The 19,871-nt window shown below is 40.0% G+C and overlaps 1 protein-coding gene across 4 annotated transcripts in view; it reads right to left on the reverse strand.

Annotated features, from left to right (window-relative positions):
• NYAP2 (neuronal tyrosine-phosphorylated phosphoinositide-3-kinase adaptor 2) overlaps positions 1–19,871 on the reverse strand; it is a 253,006-nt gene that overhangs the window by 126,279 nt on the left and 106,856 nt on the right. For all 4 annotated transcript variants that reach the window (XM_070489631.1, XM_044751477.2, XM_070489632.1 and 1 more), the window contains one exon: positions 18,861–19,162. In XM_070489631.1, coding sequence (XP_070345732.1) covers positions 18,861–19,162 — 302 coding nt within the window. The remainder of the gene's footprint in view (positions 1–18,860; positions 19,163–19,871) is intronic.

Consider the following 19,871-nt stretch of genomic DNA (forward strand, 5'->3'; position numbering starts at 1 on the left):
ATGTGAGGGAATTTTGAAAACATTCCATTGAAAAGGGCAAATGGGGTGAAATTGTATGAGGAACAAATGAAAAGCAGAGAAGCAACAAATGCCTATGTGATAAAAGGAAGGATTCAAAGGCCTTTAAAAATTTCTTAACCATTAAAATAAATTTGTTGATGCCAAGGATAGCATCTAATGCCTTTCTTTTTTTTAACACCCAGCGGTTTAACATATTGGCTTGCATATAGTAAATATCTAAATTTGTATAAATATATATTTGTGTGTGTGTATATATATCTATACACACACATATACATATAGTAAATATCTAAATAATTATGATACATTGATTAATTCTTAAAGGAGAAGACCAAGAAAGTCTCTAGAAGAAAAAAGAATAGATATTACATAAAGCTTAACTTTTCTGCTGTCTACATACTTTCTCCCAGAGTTGGACATTTGTAAATGACCTTGCCAATTTGTCTGCTTCCTGTGTGCATTGTAGAGCTACTGAAGAATATCACACAAAATCATAATAATTGGAGATTTATGTTATTTTCTATTGTGTTCACAAATACAGCTCATACAGGCACTCAGCACTGCCCCCAAATAATATTATTCTTTCCAATTTCCATAATGACAGTCTTATCTTTTGTATTTCTCTTCCAATCAACTTTTAAGAGATAACATTGCTTTGCTTAAGAAAACAGAAGCAACCTGTGATAGAGTCTTTAGTGGTCCCCAATGAACTTCACCTTCTGGCATACATGACCTTGTCTAGCCTCTCTCACATTGACTCTGGTTTTGACCATGTGATTTGCTTGGCCAATGGGAATATTAGCAGGTATGATGCATGCAGATAAATACTTGAATATCAGATGTCCTCCTGGAAATGCTTGCTCTTGGAAGCCAGCTGCCATGTTGTAAAGATAGACTACTGAATTGTAAGAACCCACATGAAGAGAGACCCTGGATGTTGAAAGACCATCTTCTAGCCAAGCTTCTAGCTGAATACATTACCATGAGTGACCTCAGCTATACTGCATGGAGCAGAACTACCCAGCTGAGTCCAGTCAAACCCCAGAATAATGAGACATAATAAACCCTTGTTAAGTCACAAAGATATGGGGTGGTTTGTTACATGGTCATAGAAAACTGGAACACCACTAGAGAGAAATTTCCTTTTAGTCTCATGACCAAATTAAGACACAAACAAGAATTTATACCCATTTCCTCATTTTTCTCTTCTTTGAGTACACAGGAAAAAACCCTTCCTCTCCAAGGCCTTTGTCAGCTGGTCGAGGATTTTTCTCATTTGGTCATCTCCTCTCTCACCATCATTAGTCTTTCTCTCTTTTCTGGATCTTTCTCATCACCATTCTGACATGTTCTTGTTTCTCCCATAATTCACACAAGTTTGTACATACATATCTTACCCTGATTCCTCACCTCTTTCCAGCCACCACTCCATTTCCCTGCTTCTTTTCATAGCCAACCTTCTTAAAAATTACATTTGCCCCCTCTCCACTTCCTCCTCGTCCATTTTTGTTCAACTCCCTTCCAGTTTGGCTTCTTCCTCCAACTATCCCCAAATTGTTTTTCTCCTGATCACTGTGGACATCTATGTTGCCAGATCTACTAGACACATTTCTGCCCTCAACCTACTTAAGCTCTCAATGACTTGTTACTATTCATCACTATATCTTTATACTGTCTCTTCTCTTGGCTTTTAAGTACCTCATGTTTTCATCCTAACTTACTGGCTACTTTTTCTGTTTCCTCTCTTGGGTTTCTCCTCTCATACCTAACTGAATCTGAGTAACACATTGGTTGTTTCTAGACCCTCTGATCTTCTGCTTACTTTCCCAAGTTGATTCTAATTCAGTGGCTAAATGTCATCTTTATTCTAATGACAATCAAATCTACATCTCTACCCCAATTCTCCAGAGAACTATATCCAGTTGTTTACTTTTTATCTCCACTTAAATATCTAACAAGCATATCAACCTGAAACCCAGTTCTTTCCTAATATTTCTCATCTTATATTCACTTGCTCAATCTAGAATCATAGGAGTTGTGGTTGATTCTCTTACTCTTTCAACAAACATTTAACTGAGCACCTAGAAGCACCAAATGTACATTAGATTACCATGATTCTTGTCCTACAGGAGTTCACTGCTTAGAACTGAAAACAGACATGCCAGTGAATAATTACAATGCAACTGGAAAAATGTGATAGTAGAGACCAAATAAAATAGTCTATTAGCAAACAGATAGGATTCAAGTACTATTCTCGGAAATGGAGAAAACTATTTCAAATGGCCAGTTCCGAGAAATTTTTCTCTCATTACAGGAACCATTCAGTATCTCGTTTGACTTACTTGAAGGCAACCTAACAAGTTAGCTCACAATTATCCCTTCGGATGGAGAGTTCTCAGGTTTGAAACATATGTTTTCAGAAGCATTTCCTAATGCAGAAACATTTTTCAAGCTGTGGATTCTCATTGTAGCACTGGATTTGGATTATATTCTTCCTTATCAGATATCTTCAAGTTATTTTCTCCTCAGTATTTCTACAGAATATGGCTATAAAACCCACTTCATTTCTTCCTCTTGGCATTCTTGTTTTGCTCCAATCTAGCAAAATTTTAGAGCTGCAGGAAACATCCCAGTAAACTTACTCCTCTCCAGAGACACATGAACATTATGTAATTGAATAGTGAAGTACATAGCTTAATGCATAGACATTTTTATTTTAAGCACTTACATTTGGTGTCAACTTGAGTATTCATAAAAGTACATGGATATTTCATATATCATATTTCACTCAGGAAGTGCTAGAAGATTAAGGATCATAAATAATTTCATCTGTCTAGCTTGACAGTCTCTGGAAGTGCAAGAGTTAAGGAAAAATAATTGTACTTCACATGAAAAAGTATTAGAAAGTATTAATAAAGTGTGGCTTCTATTGTACTTGTAGGGATGGAAAATGCCACAGTTAACACTGAATATTGCAAAGACTTTCTCCCCAGTTCAATAAAGATTCCAGCGGGGTGAGTAATTACTGATAACAGACCTAAGTTGGTATATAATGATGAAAAATAGTTTGCAAGAATTATCTCAACTATTACTATATAATGTATCTCTAATTAGTAGCCTTACTATTAATCTCTGAAACTTTATTTCCAAATAAATAAAAGTCAACTTCAATATATTTTATCAAACATAGGATGCTTCAGGAAATTTAGTAGGCATGTAAAGAAGAGTAAGACCTTTAATAATACACAGCTTAAAGGAGAAGATAGTCTTACAGAAAAACCCAGCAATGCTAAGGGTGGTAACACACTGGAGGGAGCACTTAGAAAAGAATGCTTAGTTCTAGAAAGTACAGTCCTGGCAGGAGCTGGGTAAGTCTTCACTGCAGGAAACTTGGGGCAGGAGTGGGAAGAATGCGAGGGATTTTCCAAGGGCCAGGAGGAAGTAGTCCAGCTTTTCAACACAGGTAAGGCTATGAGCAAAGGCAAGGGGCAGGGAGCGAGTGCATTTGGAGGGCAGAAGGGGACACAGAGCTCCAGGGTGAGGGCAGAGCCTAGGCTGTGTGAAAGGAGGAAGGCTGGGCGAGTCAACAGGGTCAGCTGGAGAGGGCTTCGGGGCTGCTCCAGGGGTCGTCTGTATCTCAGACATGTTCTAAACTAGACGTGTTTTGCAAACATGAAAGTTAAATACAACCTTTCGCATTTATTTACTTGATTAAATAGCTGTGGCTGCTGTGTTTGTAATTTAAGCATCTACAGATCTTTTACTGAAATTCACTCTCAGCTCACAATGTTTCAGATTGCAAGAAAAAATGTAAGTGTAATCAACAGCAAGCATTTAATGAGCTTTAATGTATATAGAGTGGCGGATCCTTTTCTCATGGAAAAGTTTTCACAGATAGGATATGCATATCCTATCTATATCTATATCTATATCTGTATCTGTATCTGTATCTGTATCTACATCTACCTCCCTAGTAAGGAAGGAATGGAGGTGGGATTATGAGTAAGAAAAAGTAACACGTTTTGACTATTTCTCACCAATTTCGCTGCTCCTACCCTGGTCTAAGGAATGTTGGTCAAAGCAAACATCGTCTCTCACCTGGATTACTGCAAAAACATTCAGACTGGTCTCCCTGATTCTATATCTGACCCCTATGAGTCTATCCTAACCACAGTCACCACAATGATTCTTTTCAAATATATCACACCACTCTCCTCTCAACCTCTGCAAAGGCTCCCTTGGATGCCAAGCCCTAGGATGGCCTACAAGGAAGGCCCCGCATTGTCTCCCCTTCTTTTTCCTCTCTGACTACACTTCCTGTTCTTGTCCTTTTACCCGACAGAGCTCCCCGTACACTCCTGGCTATGCACCTCCTGTCTTTGGATATTTGCAGCAATTCTTTTCGCCACTTGGAACACTAAGATATCCAATTACGTCACACCATCTCCTCCTTACTGCTTACACAAGTTATCAAGCGATTGTCTCTCACTTCCAAACTTATCCGCTTTTCCTGCTTGTGACAACAGATTTGGGCCCTTTAAATATTTTCTCCTGGGCCAGCTGGGACAATGTGAAGCTTTGCCAGTAGAAGATGCTGGAGAGACACTGCAGCAGAAAAGAGTTTTGCTTCCTGGCTCCAGTGGCTCACTAGCCAAGCTTCTGCAGGGCAGGTGGCTCCCTCACGTCCAGCTCCTACAGAGCATGTAGCTTCTCTAACATCTGGCTCCAGCATCATCAGATGCCTGCAGTAGCCCCCTCAACCCCAAGTGGTCTTGTAGTGGATTAACTTTGATGAGAGACACCCATGAAGAATTTTCCCCAGTACCCAAGAGGTCAGTTTTCCAGCAAGTTCCTGAGAGGAGATTTCAAGCAAGTTCTGCCAGCACTGTTCCACAGCAATGTCTCTGCCATCCAATAATCCACCACCATGCTTCCCAACAAGGTTTGGCTCTCAGTCCTGGCTGGAGGGGGCTTTATCTCAGCCCTAGGGGTAGCGGCTGCTTCTTATATCTTCAACTCCTGTATTCTTTGCAGTTTGTTTTACTTCTTACTATCCCACCTCCTGTAGCTCCAATCCTAAATTATAGCTAATGATTCTTTAAAGTAAACTTTCCCCATTCAAATTACGACATGGTTTTTCTCTCCTGATTGGACCTAGACTGACCAATGTCTTAACCCAAATATCAGGATGAAGTTTTTCCTGCCCTCTCTACTGCAATGTGTACCAACCTTCTGGATCTCTTTGGCTTGGTCTGGATTTTTCTTTCTTCCTTAGGATCTATCACCTTCCAACATAGTAACCAGATTGCAGATTTATTACTGCTTATTCCTACTAGAATACAAATGCCTCAAAAATAAGCATCTTTTCCAGTTTTGCTCATGGATGTATCTCAAACTCCTAGAACCATGCCTGGCACATCGCAGGTGCTGAGTAAATATTTGTGGAAGGATAATCACACAGATCACAAGCAGCTGCCTCTCTGATTATATTGGCCCATAATGGGGGAATTTAACTTGTTTTCCGGGGCTACCGTCAGTATTTCTATATCTTTTGGGGACTGAGAGAGATGCTCATCTTTCCACTTGTCCTAGATTACAAATAATAAAAGTTGCTTATCACTGTATGTGTAGCCCTTAAGACACAAGCTTTTCTGCTACTACCATATAAGAACCTCTCAACACCTCCACATTCATTTAGCCATTTTAACCAAATCAACAACTCCCTACTCAGCCGTTTTTTGAATGTGGCAATTAACTTTATATTTAATCCACTTGTATTCACCATCAAGCTGGTGTGCACACATTACTAAAACAAAGATTTCCACAAACACTGAAATCTAAATTTCAGTTGGGAATGTAAGAAAGCATGCCAGCTAAGGAATTGCTCTGGCTTCCCTGGCCTCTGTGCACATAGATAGAGCATATATTTCCTTCTCTTTTCTAAAGCTTATATATCATGTAAATAATCATGGCCAAATAATGCAGACACAGTTAGGGAAAGGAAATAAAATTGAAATAGATAAAACCAGGCAAGGTCTAACTTTCATATCTCTTGCTTCTATTTTACGTATGGGAGCAAGGGGTACTCTCAGATTTCTTTTAAAGATAACCCACCCCCCATACCTCATAGAGATGGACAGCTCTACAGGATAAAATAAACACCTGAAATCTCCAAATAAAGATTATATAGGGAGAGCAGATCTTTCATTATTTGGAACTACAATAACTCAATTTGCCTAGCCACATTTTCTGGAGATATAAGAGCATTCTCATTCAGTATCAGCATATTTTTTCATTTGAAGCCTTTTTGTACAGAATATTTCTAAATTATATTGTATCCTCATTTTCAGCAGTTTAAGACACTTCCTCTGAGAAGCCATCTCTGACTCTCCTCATTTGGGGCAGGTCTCACAACAAACCCTGTACTTGCCCCACCAGATCACTAATCCCACTTCATTGTGACTGCCTGTTTAATTGTCAGTGGCCCTCCCTGGTTTGTAATGTCTTTGGGGAGAGAGGACATATTGTTCTTGTTTCTCCATTACCTAGCATAGTGCCTGGCACATAGCAGATACTCAACAAATATTTGTTAACTAACGACATCCTCAGAGGCATCAACGCTAACACCCAAAGCAATAAACGGATGATTGTAATCAAGGCCTTTTGAGTGGCTGGTGCCCTTTGACATGCTACTAAATGGAGTGTAAGTTCTTTAAGCTTTATTTTTCTCCCCTTAGTATCAGGTAAGAATCCTTGCCATTCCTTTTCCTGTGCTTATTCATTGCCTCTAATATGCTATGGGGACCTGAAAACAAATTTATACTAAGTAATTTTCAGCTGTTCTCACTAGATGACATTGTCAGAAAGCAGAGGTTTCCAAAGAGTGATGTGTTCCCATGTTCTGCTCCATCTAACCAACTTAATTTAATACATATTAATAGAAAAAAATTAAAAAGAGCTTGTCTTAAATTACTGCCCTCCCACTTAACAAGGAAAATCATGGAAAGCAATACATATTATAGAAACTCTCAGTACAGACATAAAGCCATAAAATCAAAGCACTCCTTCTGCCATAAGTGTATGCTCCATCGAGGTCAATTAAAGCAAGATTTATGCACACATGCAGTCACTCTGCCTTCAAAAATGACTTTACACAGTAAAGATAGTAAGAAGGTAGAGTGAAGAACTGCTCGGAAGCTGGCTGCCAATAGAATGGAAAAGCAGAATTCATCCGGAAGAATATACCTGATTGCTAAATGGCTAAGGGAAGGCTTGAAATATATCAGAAGAGGAAAGATTAAAACTGACTTCCAAAAGTCATTTAGAGGAAAGAACTCTCAGCTCTCTATTGCATCTTAATTGAGAAAATTATTTTTTTAAACCTTATCTGAATGGCACAAGCTGAACGTTCTTTGACTTATAGCATGAGGATAAACTAAAAGGTACATGGTGCCAATAACACATTACAGCCTGTCAATAGAATTCTTTGCCACCACCCCTAATTAGTGTACCTACCAAGATTCAGAAATGTAAAACAATGGAGGAAATATATTATAAGGTTTTATAAAGCTAAGAGTAACCAGCACAATCTCTTCTTTTAAATCATTCAGAGTGGTTACTAAATTATAAACAAAGCTGGGACTGAAGTGATAGATGGATGGCCAACACACTTACGCCCTGAGGATCATGAATCACCAGGCTTTTCCTCTAAGCTCTCCAAATGCCTGAACTTCTTTCTACATTAAAGATGCTTGAAAGTGCATTAACTCTTCATTGCAATTAGCATCCTGGAAGACTCACTGAGGAAATAGCATGTTGTTCAAAATATACCCCTTCAACATTATCTATTAAGCCCTACTCTGTGGTAGGCATTGAAGGTGAAAAGACAAAAGGACAAGGTCCATGTCTTTAAGGAGTCCTTAGATTTATTAGGCTACAAAAAAGTAGGCAAATATTTAGAATAAAATGTAATAACAGATATCCTGGAATTATACACTATGTACAGCTCAATCACAGAAAGTGTGCTTACATACATTATCACAGAGAAGGCAGCAGCTGCCCTGCGACCTTAAAGGATGAGTGGAAATTCACCATAAAGACTAATTTGGAGAAGACATTCTGGAAAGAGGGAATTGCACATGCACAGAAGGGAGCAGAGGCAGGAACAAGCTTGGCTTGTTGAGAGAAAATGATGTAGTCTGGGATTGCTGCGAGAGGCTTGAATGGAGAAAGACGTGGCTCTGCAGGCTTGGAGGAGTCAGATGATGAAGGTTATGCTAAAGAGTTATGCTTTTATCAGGTAAATGATGAAGAGGATGGACACAATCAGATGAAATCATGAATAGACCAGTGATACAACTGCACATGCACATGAGGAAATCCTCTCTGGATGTAGTAAGGAGGATGGGTTAGAAGTGGAAGCTGCAGGAAAGGAGACCAATGAGGTGCCCATGTAGTTGTCCAGGTGAGAAATGACTATGGCCTGAGATAGGAGAGGAAAAATGCCAATGATGGAGAAGGTCAGACATTAGTGTATGAGGAGCAGAATTGTCTACACTTGATAATCGATTAGATATCAAGGGTAACGTAAGGAGAACAATCTGATAAGGCTCTCACATTTCTAACAAGGTGTCAAGAGAGGGAACATGGAGGAAACCACTGGTTCAGCGTGGATGGATATGATGAGTTTTAAGATTCTGTGGTATGTAAAGATGGTTGTGGATTCAGAGATTCAATCAGACATTTGGAGATTATACAGAATTCATCAATTATTTATTCAATAAATATTAGAGTAAAAAGATGAGAGCCAAGGTCAGATTCTGGAGCCATCATCATTTAAGAACCAGGCAGAACAAGAGATATCCTCAAAAGAGACTTAGGGAGTAGTCAGAGGAAGAAAACCAGCAGAAAGCTGTGCATGAAAACAAAGGATCAGGGGCTGTGGGATATATGGGAGTTATCAATAGTCTAAAATGCTGTAGAGCAGTAACAAAGGAGACAGATAGAAGGACGCTGTTGAGATGAGAACCCAGATTGGATTAGTGGCATAGCGAGGGCAGAGACAGATAGCAGTATGTTATGGATCTGGAAAAAATGAGAGTTGAGGCAGCGGAGCAAGCACATGCAGACGGCCTTTTAGAAACCAGCTAAATCATGGAGAGATGCAAGATGGTGACTTGAGGAGGCCACTGGGTCAAGGTTAGATGAGCAGATGAGTAGTCAAGGTTAGATTAGTCTGAAATGCGCTAATGCCATTTCCAACATGCCTTGGAGGGAGTTCACCCATTAGAAAGATTCCTTCCTATTACTGTTAAATCTATGAAACGGAGAGTATAGGTATAAAGGAGATCATGCCACTTTCTTAAATTAAAAAAACCACATTTTAACTATTTGGTAACGCATCAAATGCTTTATGTAATCAAATGGGAGAAAACACTTTTTATTAGAAATACTCTCAAAAAGACACTGACTGGGGTTGGAAAGGTTGGGATGGGGCCAGGTTAACTCCCAGGGAATTTGCTTACGTAAAAGCAAGGAGGCTTTGAATTGCATTCTAAGGATGGTGCTCTCAGTTATCTTCCGGATTCAGGGGCCAGATAGAAGTCTAAAGAAATAGAGGAGAGGTGAGGACTTTGCAGAGAAGAGAGGAAGTAAGAGAGGTAGAGGCTGCTTAAGGAAGGTGAGTTATCAACTCCTTTCCTCTATTTTCCTCACAAAATCTTAGTAATTAGTAATTTAATAATTTATTGCATTACTCCTTAGTGCTTTAGTATAATTGCAAAGAAGAGATAAGTCCCTATCCAAGCTTGGGGCCAGACAAAAAGAGAGGCCATGGGAAAGTTGCAATGAGGGTTACATTTAGTACTTTCCACTTCATTCAAGAACACACGCTTTCTGATGTCCATTTACCCATAATTAGAAATTGATGCAATTGTTGCAATTCAGAAGTAGCATAACCTGGGAACATATAGTTTCATCTTTGTCATCAAAATGCTACTCAACAGGCAGGCAGGGGATGGGAAAGTACTTGGAATAAATTACAATCACTAGTCTCTACAATCCTGGGGTCCCGGACAAATCCACAGGCCAAAGCACTGAGGAGCACCAGAGCTGTATCAAGGATGCTGTACACTATCTAGCCCACATCCATCTGGCATTTTAGGGGACAGTGACCGTACTGGATCAAGCTAGCCCACCCGGTCAACAAGAGGGCTCACCAACTAGGAAAATCAGCAGTGATGATCAAATAGACTGACACGCATCCTACAATTTTTAATATTTGCACCATTTTGGTGTCAATATTTTACTGGGATCTTTATGTTCTAGAAGTTCTTTGGCATGAGGGCTGCTGGATTAAGGAGTGTATTTTCTCATGTCTTCTAGGTAAGGCTCAAGCCAAAAGACATGAGGTTTTCCCACTTTCAGCTCAATAAGATAATCTAGGCATTTTGCAGCAGGGGTGACTTCCATAAATAGTAAAAAGGGAAGACAAGTAGAGAAATGGAGAGGGGAGTTATATTTTGCCCTATTTATTTACCAATTATTTAGATTCTCTTGTGATATTTATATTATTCTATTGAAGTATAGTTTACTTCTTACACTGCTAACTAACTTTCCACAAGTTGACTTCTGAAGTATCCAATCAGAGGGTTGGATAGTTTCTAGGAAAGCAATATATACTTATTCTCTTTTGTATCACTCTGAGTAGGCAGACCTCTAGGCTGTCCACACGACTCATGCCCTCTGTGTCTTACACCCTATAGAATTCTCTCTCCTCGGGTACAAGCAGGACTCAGGTATTTTACTCACATGGTTACGTTACAGTGCAGTCATGCGTCACTTAATGACAGGGATATGTTCCAAGAAATGCATCGTTAGGCAATTTCATTGTTGTGTGAACATCACAGAGTGTACGTGCACCAACCTAGATGGCATAGCCTACTACGTACCCAGGCTATATGATACTAATCTTAAGGGACCACCATTGTATATGTGATCTGTCGTTGACTGAGTTGTCATTATGCAGCACATGACTGTACGTGAAAAAAAGTGAAAGGATTTTCCAATTGTAATTAAGGATCCTAATCAATTGACTCTGAGTTCATCAGAAGGGAGATTATTCCAGGTGAGCTATTTAAAAGAAGGTCCAGGCCTTCCCCAAAGGGAGAGAATCCAAGTGAGAGAGACTCTCTCTCCTGCTGTCCTTGAAGAAGCGAGATATTGTGTGTTCTACAACCACAAGGAAGTGAACACTGCCAACAACCACATCAGCTTGGAAAGGACCCTGAGCCTCAGATGAGGACCCAGCCCCAGCTGGTGCCTGTACTGGAGCCTTGGGAGACCCCCAGAAAACCAATTCACAGAAATTGTGAGATAACAAAGATGTGTTGTTTTAAGCCACTAAATTTGTTGTACAGCAATAGGACACCCTCAAAATCAATGCTCTGATCACGACAGACTCAGGAATGTTGAGCTTATTGGTCTTTTCTGGAAGAATTCATCTGCGCCAACAATGTAGACAAAAATCCTCTTAGGAGTCTAAGACACTGAGAAAAATCAGGTCAAATTCACACTCTCAATAGAAAGATGTTGAGTGAGACCACTAAAGAGGCAGGGTAGCTCTTTGGACTAGAATCAACAACCATGGCAAGAACTGAGAGAAAGACGTGTTATACGATGATTTGACTTGCAAACCGTTTCATTCACGGGCCTCGGGGTACATTTAGAAAAAGATCACACACTGCAGACGTATGTCTGTCTCCATCTGAGCAGCCCCTGGTTTGACAGATGGCTTTTACACTAGGAAGCCTAGCAGCTTTGGATTCTGTCAACCTGGAAAGAGAAATCCAGGAACGTGGGCATTCGATGACAATCTCTCACATCTCATCCCATAAGATAAACAAGAATACACGCTAGAGCACTACCCAATGCCAAAATGATGAAGTTTTCCAGAGCCTGTTTCCCACCTTCCGTGTGTTTTATTAGTGTGTTGCTAAATGGGGCATCGAGCACTTCTTGGGATCACACTGTGAAATACAAGTGCCACTTGTGTGAATAAAGGCCCTAGCAGAAAAGTTGCAGTCATCTAAATGAGCCATTCAAAACGCCACTGAAAAGCCATTGCTGAGCCCTTTGAAAGAACAAAAACTGTTGGTGAAGGGCTCTTTCAGGAAAAGACCCAAATTTTGAAAGAGCTAAGCAGATGCTCAAAAGACCTGATATTTCAGCATTTTCCAAGGCTCCGTCATCTGATTTTCATCTGGTTTCAAGGTCTGGCTTGGGAAGTCTGGAAGGCCACTGGCACTCTCTCAGCCCCTCCACGACCTGAGAATACAGCCCAGTGCTGAGGGAGGAAGGGCACAAGATTACTGAGCATCTTCTCTTTGGTAGGCTTAGAGCCTTTGCTAATGTGTTTTGCCTCACGTTTTCTGCCTAACAGCTTGGTAAGATGGATTACTTTGCCATTGCTGCATAACAAGTTATTGCAAACATAGCAGCTGAAAAATCAATACCTCTCTATTAGCTCACAGTTCTATAGATCAGACCTCTGGGCACAGCCAGAACCCAGGAGGCTGGATTCTCTGCTCAGGGTCCCACAGGCTGAAATCAAGGTGGCAGGCAAGCTGAGTTCTTGTCTGGAGGTTCCGGGGGAAAATTCACTTCTAAGCTCATTCTTGTTGTTGGCAAAATTCAGTTCTGCAGTTGTAAACTGAGGACCCTGTCTCCTTGCTGTCTTTTAGCTGGAGATCACTCTCAATTCTTAGAGGCTGCCCACGTTCCTTGCCACATGGCCCCCTCCATCTTCAAGCAGCTGATGGTATGTCAGTTCCAGGGAATACACAGGCGAGTATACTAGAGAATGGGGAACCTTGGATACCATCCTGGACACTACTCTCCCTAGCACATAGATCAGTATTGCTATTCCCATTTTACAGAAGAGGAAACTGAGGCTGAGAGAAACAGTGCTAAATGTTGGCAGCACTGATAGAAAACCAAAGTCTGTCTGCCTCTAAAGCCCATGTTTTTCTAATGTATCATGCTAAGTTATAAAGGGAATAATCTTTAAAAAAATTTATGATCACCTTATAAGTATCAGAGATCTGGGCTGGTAACTGAGACAGCAAAATCAATTATACAGCTGGCACTAACTGGGCTTGATTTAGGTTCTCTAAATCAAATTCTGACCTGGGAAACCTATAAGTTCCCCATGATAATAAGCACACTCAACCTGTTTCTCCTCCTCACTCCTCAAATGCCCACAGGTTGCTTGAAGCTTTACATTGGTTGGAAATCAGATTCAGGCATTTTTAAACTGTCAACACCAAACAAGAAAAGAGCAACAAATACTCCTTGTAGGAAAAATCACATTATTAAAATGTGTTAAACTATTTCTTCCAGAGCTAAACAACTAATTATACGGAAGAAACTCACATGGTTGTATGCCAGATTTTCTGGTTTCTAGAAATAATGCCTTTACTTATTTATTTTTTTGCTGAGGAAGATATGCCCTGAGCTAATGTCTATGCCAATATTCCTCTATTTTTTAGTATGTGGGCCACCAGTACAGCATGGCCACTAACAGAGCGGTGTAGGTCCGCACCCAGGAGCCAAACCCAGGCCACCAAAGTGGAGTGCACTGAACTAAAGCGCTAGGCTGCTGGGACTGGCCCTAGAAATGATTCCTTTAAATCAGTGCTTGCCCCATGACATGGATAGAGAAAAACGGGCTGAGATGGAGAGCTGGAAACAAAATTGGTTGTAAGTAACATGAAGGAAAAGACCATTTCTGTTCTGTTTGCCCCTGGATCCTCAGTATAAAAAGGCAGGTGCTCAAAGTATTGGCTGAATAAATGAAGGCACGAAAAATAACATTGTTAAAGGCTGTAATTTACTTTTTTTGGTAACTTTTAAGCAGGAATTTGCTTGGGTTTTTGTTTTTAAGGCAGTGACCTTAGTGAACTCAGCCTTCCTCCATTGGTTCTCGCTCAACCACACATTTCAAGGTTTTAAGGGCAGTCATGATTCCAAATACTCCTGCAGGGATTCCAATTTTTGAATCACATATATAACTCTAATAAACATCTCCAGATCAGAAACCAGGAAAACTATCCAAATCCAAAAGTATTTCTTTATCACTTTGTAAAGAGACCATCATGAAATAATATCATAAATTAAGGCTGGAACTGACTTGAAGGAAGAGTTCATAACAAGTGGAAGTTAAGAATATTTAGTTTTGGTTTTTTTAAAGGACTTTAAAGTGTAGTGGTACTTGAAGTTTAATAAAAATATTTTCCTCATTATACCAAACATTTTACTAATGTCATAATATTACGAAAAGAGAGAACATTGGACAATACTTCCCTGTTTATTCAGGCCATTGTGTAAAATTTTTAGGCCTCTAACACATAGAGCGTGTGTGCATATGGCCTTTCTTTTCCTCTCCTATTTATTTTTATTATATGTGCTTCACCAAACCAAAATTTCTTGGTATCCAGGTCTCCCAATAGGTGGTAATTACACATTTAAAATAGTACTAACTTATGTTTGTATGGCAGTTTCTTTCTACCATCCACCATCATGGACATTAGCCCCTTAGGTCGTCATAAGGCTGTGAGGGAGGCAGGGCACCAACAATTGGCAGTTCTTTATAATCATTTTAAAGGTAAAGAAACAGTCTCATTGGGTCATTCACCCAAAATCAATGCTTGTGTGTTGATTCTCAATACAGTCGCTTTTGCTGCACCGCACAGCATCTCTAACAACGACGCTATTGAGGAATGGGATACACGTTTACCTGAGCAATGAGAACGGCGGATGTGAGGTCACACGGTTACTGCATTTTCTGGATCATACATAAGACACAGCCTGAAGGGCCCCTCATTCTTTCTAGCTAACTCCCTTTATTTCATCTAATCTTTCCTCAAACTAAGCAGCTACCACACTGAAGCAACAGAAAAGAACAATTAAAATATTTATCACATACTTATTGCCAGTTTATCTTCTCTACCGTATAATTTTTTAAAGGAGTTATTACTGTTGAAGTTCTTAAAATAAAATAGTAAATGTGTATGTTTAATGGACAGAATTATAATTTTTAAAAACTGAATTATACTTTGCTTGGTATGTGATTTTTTTTGGTTTGTGTTCATCATTAAACTATTTTTTTTCCTACTCTGAAAAGCTGTTTTGCCACAAGTCCAGTTCATTTTTACCTCTATCCACAGGGAAGTCATAATCCCCTACTTAAACAGGAGCCAGTTACCATGGAAATCATTCTAATGCCACTGAATCAATATTTTGATTTTGCTGGCATTTAATGTAAAAAGAAAAGACAGACTAAGATTTATAAAAGTCACTTTTCATCTTTGTTATAATTTTGATAGCTAGAAAAATTGTAAAGAAAACATATGCTCTGTAATGAACTCCAGTTAACTCACAATTATGCAGAACTGAGAATTCATAAAAGACCAATCTACATATTTATACAATTTTGGCTTTGAGTACACACATATGCACGCATGCATTTGGACTCAAGATTTTTCCCCCATCTCTGAACTGAGCCCTAATTCTCTCCTGTTGTTATTGAAGTGATGAATGCATCCAGTTTTGCAATTGCCCTTTTTAATAAGTCTTCTGAAGAGAAGGTGAAATTTGCATTGAGAATCGCTCATTTCTGCACCGCATCCTGAGAGTCTATCTGGTCCACTGACCATCCTCAAAGACACAATATAGCTGAAAGCTCCTCAATCCATCCTTAGAGCTCCTTTTGAGGAGCGATGTTGAACTTGGACTTAGTGTTTAATAAGCCTCACTGCCCATCAAGTAGTTTTCCAAGTCTAACTTAAGTCTTTGCTGCTGCTGTAACTTAGTCACTATCTCCTCTTCTGTCCTCGGAAGAAATAAAGTTAGTAGAGCTGCGGTCTTCTGTTTGATAACTAGTTATTTGGAACCCTATATCCTTGGATGCGAAGGGTTCTGAAAGAATTATGAGCTTCTCTGCCTCAGGAATTAGGTACCCAAAGCATCCCAAAGGAATGGTAATTAGTTCTTTTTTTAAGACAATTGAATTGCCACTCAAATGTTTCAGCTACGGGACAATCAGCATGATTTTGCCCATGTGTTCACTGTGAATACCCTAGGTCACTCTCCCCTGAAGGGCGCTGTTCTGAGGTGTTTATTTCACACTGCTTCCAGGAATGTTTCCAGCAGCATTACACTGCTTGCTAACACACTCCTTACTCACTGCTTTCCTTGTCTGGTTCATCTCTCCCCTCTCCTTCAGAGGGTTGTTTTATTCCCCTTTATTCTTGAAGCATTCTCGAGCACATTCTAGATCATCATTCAGAGACCACTACTGTAAAACAGTAACTTCTATTTGCAATCTAATGTCAGTGATTACATAGGTTTTCTGGCAGAAAAGTAGGAGAGAGAGAGGACTTCTGGAAACAAGGTCACAGAAAATAAACAGAAGAGAAAGGTACCACATATCGATATCAGAGGAAACCTAAGAACAATATTTAAAATTTGCAAAGTCAGATCTCTAGGGCCCTTTAGTGTATTAACAAGGAAATGAAACACCTAAATAGTTTCTAAAACTGTCACTGTGTTACAACTTGAAGGACATACTGATGACCTTGAATCATGAGAAAAAAGGATCACATTTCTAATCTACCCTCAGGCAGCAGAGGAACAATAGAGAGAGTTACACAGATAACAGACAGACACACACATATTCATTGCAACGCTAGTCAACGCTAGTCATTACGGCAATACAAATGAGAACCAACCTAAGTATTCATCAAGGAGATAACGATTAAATAAAGTATTGTCGTACACTTTTTTCCTTAAAAATGGTGTTTCTTAACAAATTGGATCATGGAAAATGGTCATAAGAGAATAAGGGAAAACACAAAACTCTATGTCCTACGATTTCAATTTTGTAAATATGCGCACACGTACATGTTATTCATATTCGTTCTCTCACACATGTACACAGACTCGTGATGGATTTTTGCATATGTATGTAGCAGAAAAACTGAGCCTAAGTGGATATTTTCCTTCTAGAGTGGATGGATTAGCTCCATCTCCAGGCATTTATTCGTATTGTTCGGTATGCACTGAAGCTTTTGTTCTCTGTCTGAAGGCACTTGGGCATCAATATGGAAGAAAGGAGAGAAGAGGGTAATGGAAGAGACGGAACATGCCTCATGGGCACACTACCTCATGGACTAGGTTTGAGCTTCTGTGGAAAGATTAGACCAGAAGATGAGGGAGCTTTCATGAGGGACCCGGGTGCCCAGGTGACAAAGAACCCTGCCCAGCTGAGGAAAGGACCGCCTGCCTTCCACTCTGTGGCACACCATTGCGAAACTTAGTACCCTGGGGGCTCAGGGAAGCTTGCTGTGGAGAATGTCAGGGACAGAAAGGATAGAAGAAAGACTATGGGAACTGGCAGAGCTGTGCTCTCAAGCTGGCCACTGGCAGCACTGGGAACCTTGAAGTGTTTTCCACAACTAACATACAAAAATCTGAATGGGCTTGTATCAAAGCACGCTTGACACTGCTCTCCCACCAAAGGACTCTCAAGAAAAACTCAGGAAAGCAACTTACTTATTCAAGTGAGGGCTAAAGAACTGGTGAGATCTGGGGGTAACTTGACCTAATTTATTCATAGACCAGCCAGGAGGCTGAGATATATTTGATTTGTGTTGTTTGATAGCTGATGAAAAATATAGGTATAGGTAGAAATTAGAGATAAATATTGGAGACAAATATATACACACACAAATATATATTTATATACTACAAACATGCACACATACATATAAATTCATATTCCCTGAAAGGAGTACACCAAAATGTAAAAAAAACGATTATTTCTAAAGATGATCACATTCTTTTCTTCTTCATATTTTCCTGCATTACCAGGTTTCCCTAATACTCATATAATACTTCCATAATTATTCAAGTAATGTGACCAGGGAACCAGGCAAAGAAAGGGTAATTGAGGACCTCACCAACAACTAACATGGCCTGTCAAATGTTTTTCAGCAAGAAGAAACTATGTGTTCTGTTTTGCAGAAAATGATGTCCCCATTTTGCAGATGTTGCTCTCTTACAAAGAGGCTTACACATTTGCAGCAAGATCCCTGCAAAATGTTCCAGCACCAAGTGTCCTAAAGTTACCTAAATTTCTTAGCACCTTAAATTCTATTCCTCCAGGTCCAAATAGCCATTTTCAGATCATGCAATGTATGTAATAGCATGCTTACCTGCTATGCACGTGCTCTGATTGAACAGAGTAGTTACACAGTTGTTACAAATAAACCTGTTATCCTCTGCTCTCTTGTGTATAAAGTCTCCACCAGCATTGAGCTCGGGGAGACCGGCATTGGGAGCTATCCCCAGTGTTCTCCGTTGCTTGTGCAAGCAGTAAACCTTTTCTTCACCTACTTCTGCCTTGGTTGTACTTTTCAGCTCTGCACTCACCAAGAGATGGACTCACTGAGTCAGATTACAGTAATACTAATAAAATCAAGAAAATATAAGTTTTAGATATATTTCTAGGCAAAATAATTTCCCGATTCCGAGCTTTAAAGAGGATAAGAAAACTCACATATTGCCTTCCCTTTCTGATGATAGAAATTAAATACATTTTTCTGGGTGTCACAACAACACCTCAGTAAATAATCCCCTCCCCACCAATTATTTTCTGGGACTTCCAGGAGATGGAGGCAGGATTATGCGATGCAAGGAGAAAGGCAAATACTCATTAGCAAGCTGACCAGAATGTGCTGTCTGAAATCTGTTTCTAGTGACGTGGGCATGGTGTGTGTTACCTTCAGTCCGCTCGGGGGCTTTCCCACTCTTACTGGCGGCTGTGCTGTTGACTGTCTCCGAGGACGTGCTCAGCTTGGTGCTGGGGTCCCGCTTGGGCTTGGGCGGTGGCTGTCTCCGGGAGCCACAGCTGCTGTCATCATCTGTGCCCCCGACCGAGTGCAGGGACTGTGACCTCACAGTAAAGCCACTGGAGCAAGGATGGGGAAGTCTGTCCTGAGGAGCAGGCATGGTCATGAATCCCATGCGGAAGTGTTTGCCCACGTAACTGCCGTCGTGGCTCCGTCCTACCTCTCCACCTATGCTGTAAAAGAAAGCAAACCGAAATCCGTGAAGAGAAATGGAGGCAGGTGTGCAAGGTCATGGATACAAGCACATTGATAACAGGCGACAGTTCAAATTTTCATTTCAGACAAGTGAAGAAACATTTCCATTAGCATGAAAGCATTCTATACTTTGGCATTAAATATGCCAATAAAGCAAACATAACTTGATTATAATCAGAAATCCTAACACTTATTTCCAGATATTCTGGTATTATCTAGATATTCTCAAAACAGTATTCCAAAGAAAAAAAAATACTGCATGGCACATTTCATCTTCAATCACTTTTCTTACTTTGAAGTAAGTCTTGGCAGTGGCTTAAAAAGTAGACAAGAATTCCATGACAATGAATCATAGACTGTCTTTTGACGCATGACTGAGGTCAAGTGGACAGCACTTGAATCTCTTCTCCACTCATCAAAACCATCCCTACTTCTACCTGGTTAATAAAGTGGGGAAAACAAAACACACAATGACAGCAACAAAAGGGGGTTCTGTTACCAATTACAAGGTGGGGGACACAGAGAGAGAGAAAGGGAGAAAGGGAGGCAGGAAGAAAGGAAGGCGGGAAGGCAGGCAGGAAGGAAAAATACTTCTTTAAATCAGTGAAGGAATTATCAACCTCTCTTAGTCTTCCAGAATCCTTCAGTTACACCAGAGACTTCGTTCTACTGATAAGCTAGCTTGGT

Source organism: Equus asinus, chromosome 19, assembly GCF_041296235.1.
Source record: "Equus asinus isolate D_3611 breed Donkey chromosome 19, EquAss-T2T_v2, whole genome shotgun sequence".
Classification (NCBI taxonomy): Eukaryota; Metazoa; Chordata; class Mammalia; order Perissodactyla; family Equidae; genus Equus; species Equus asinus.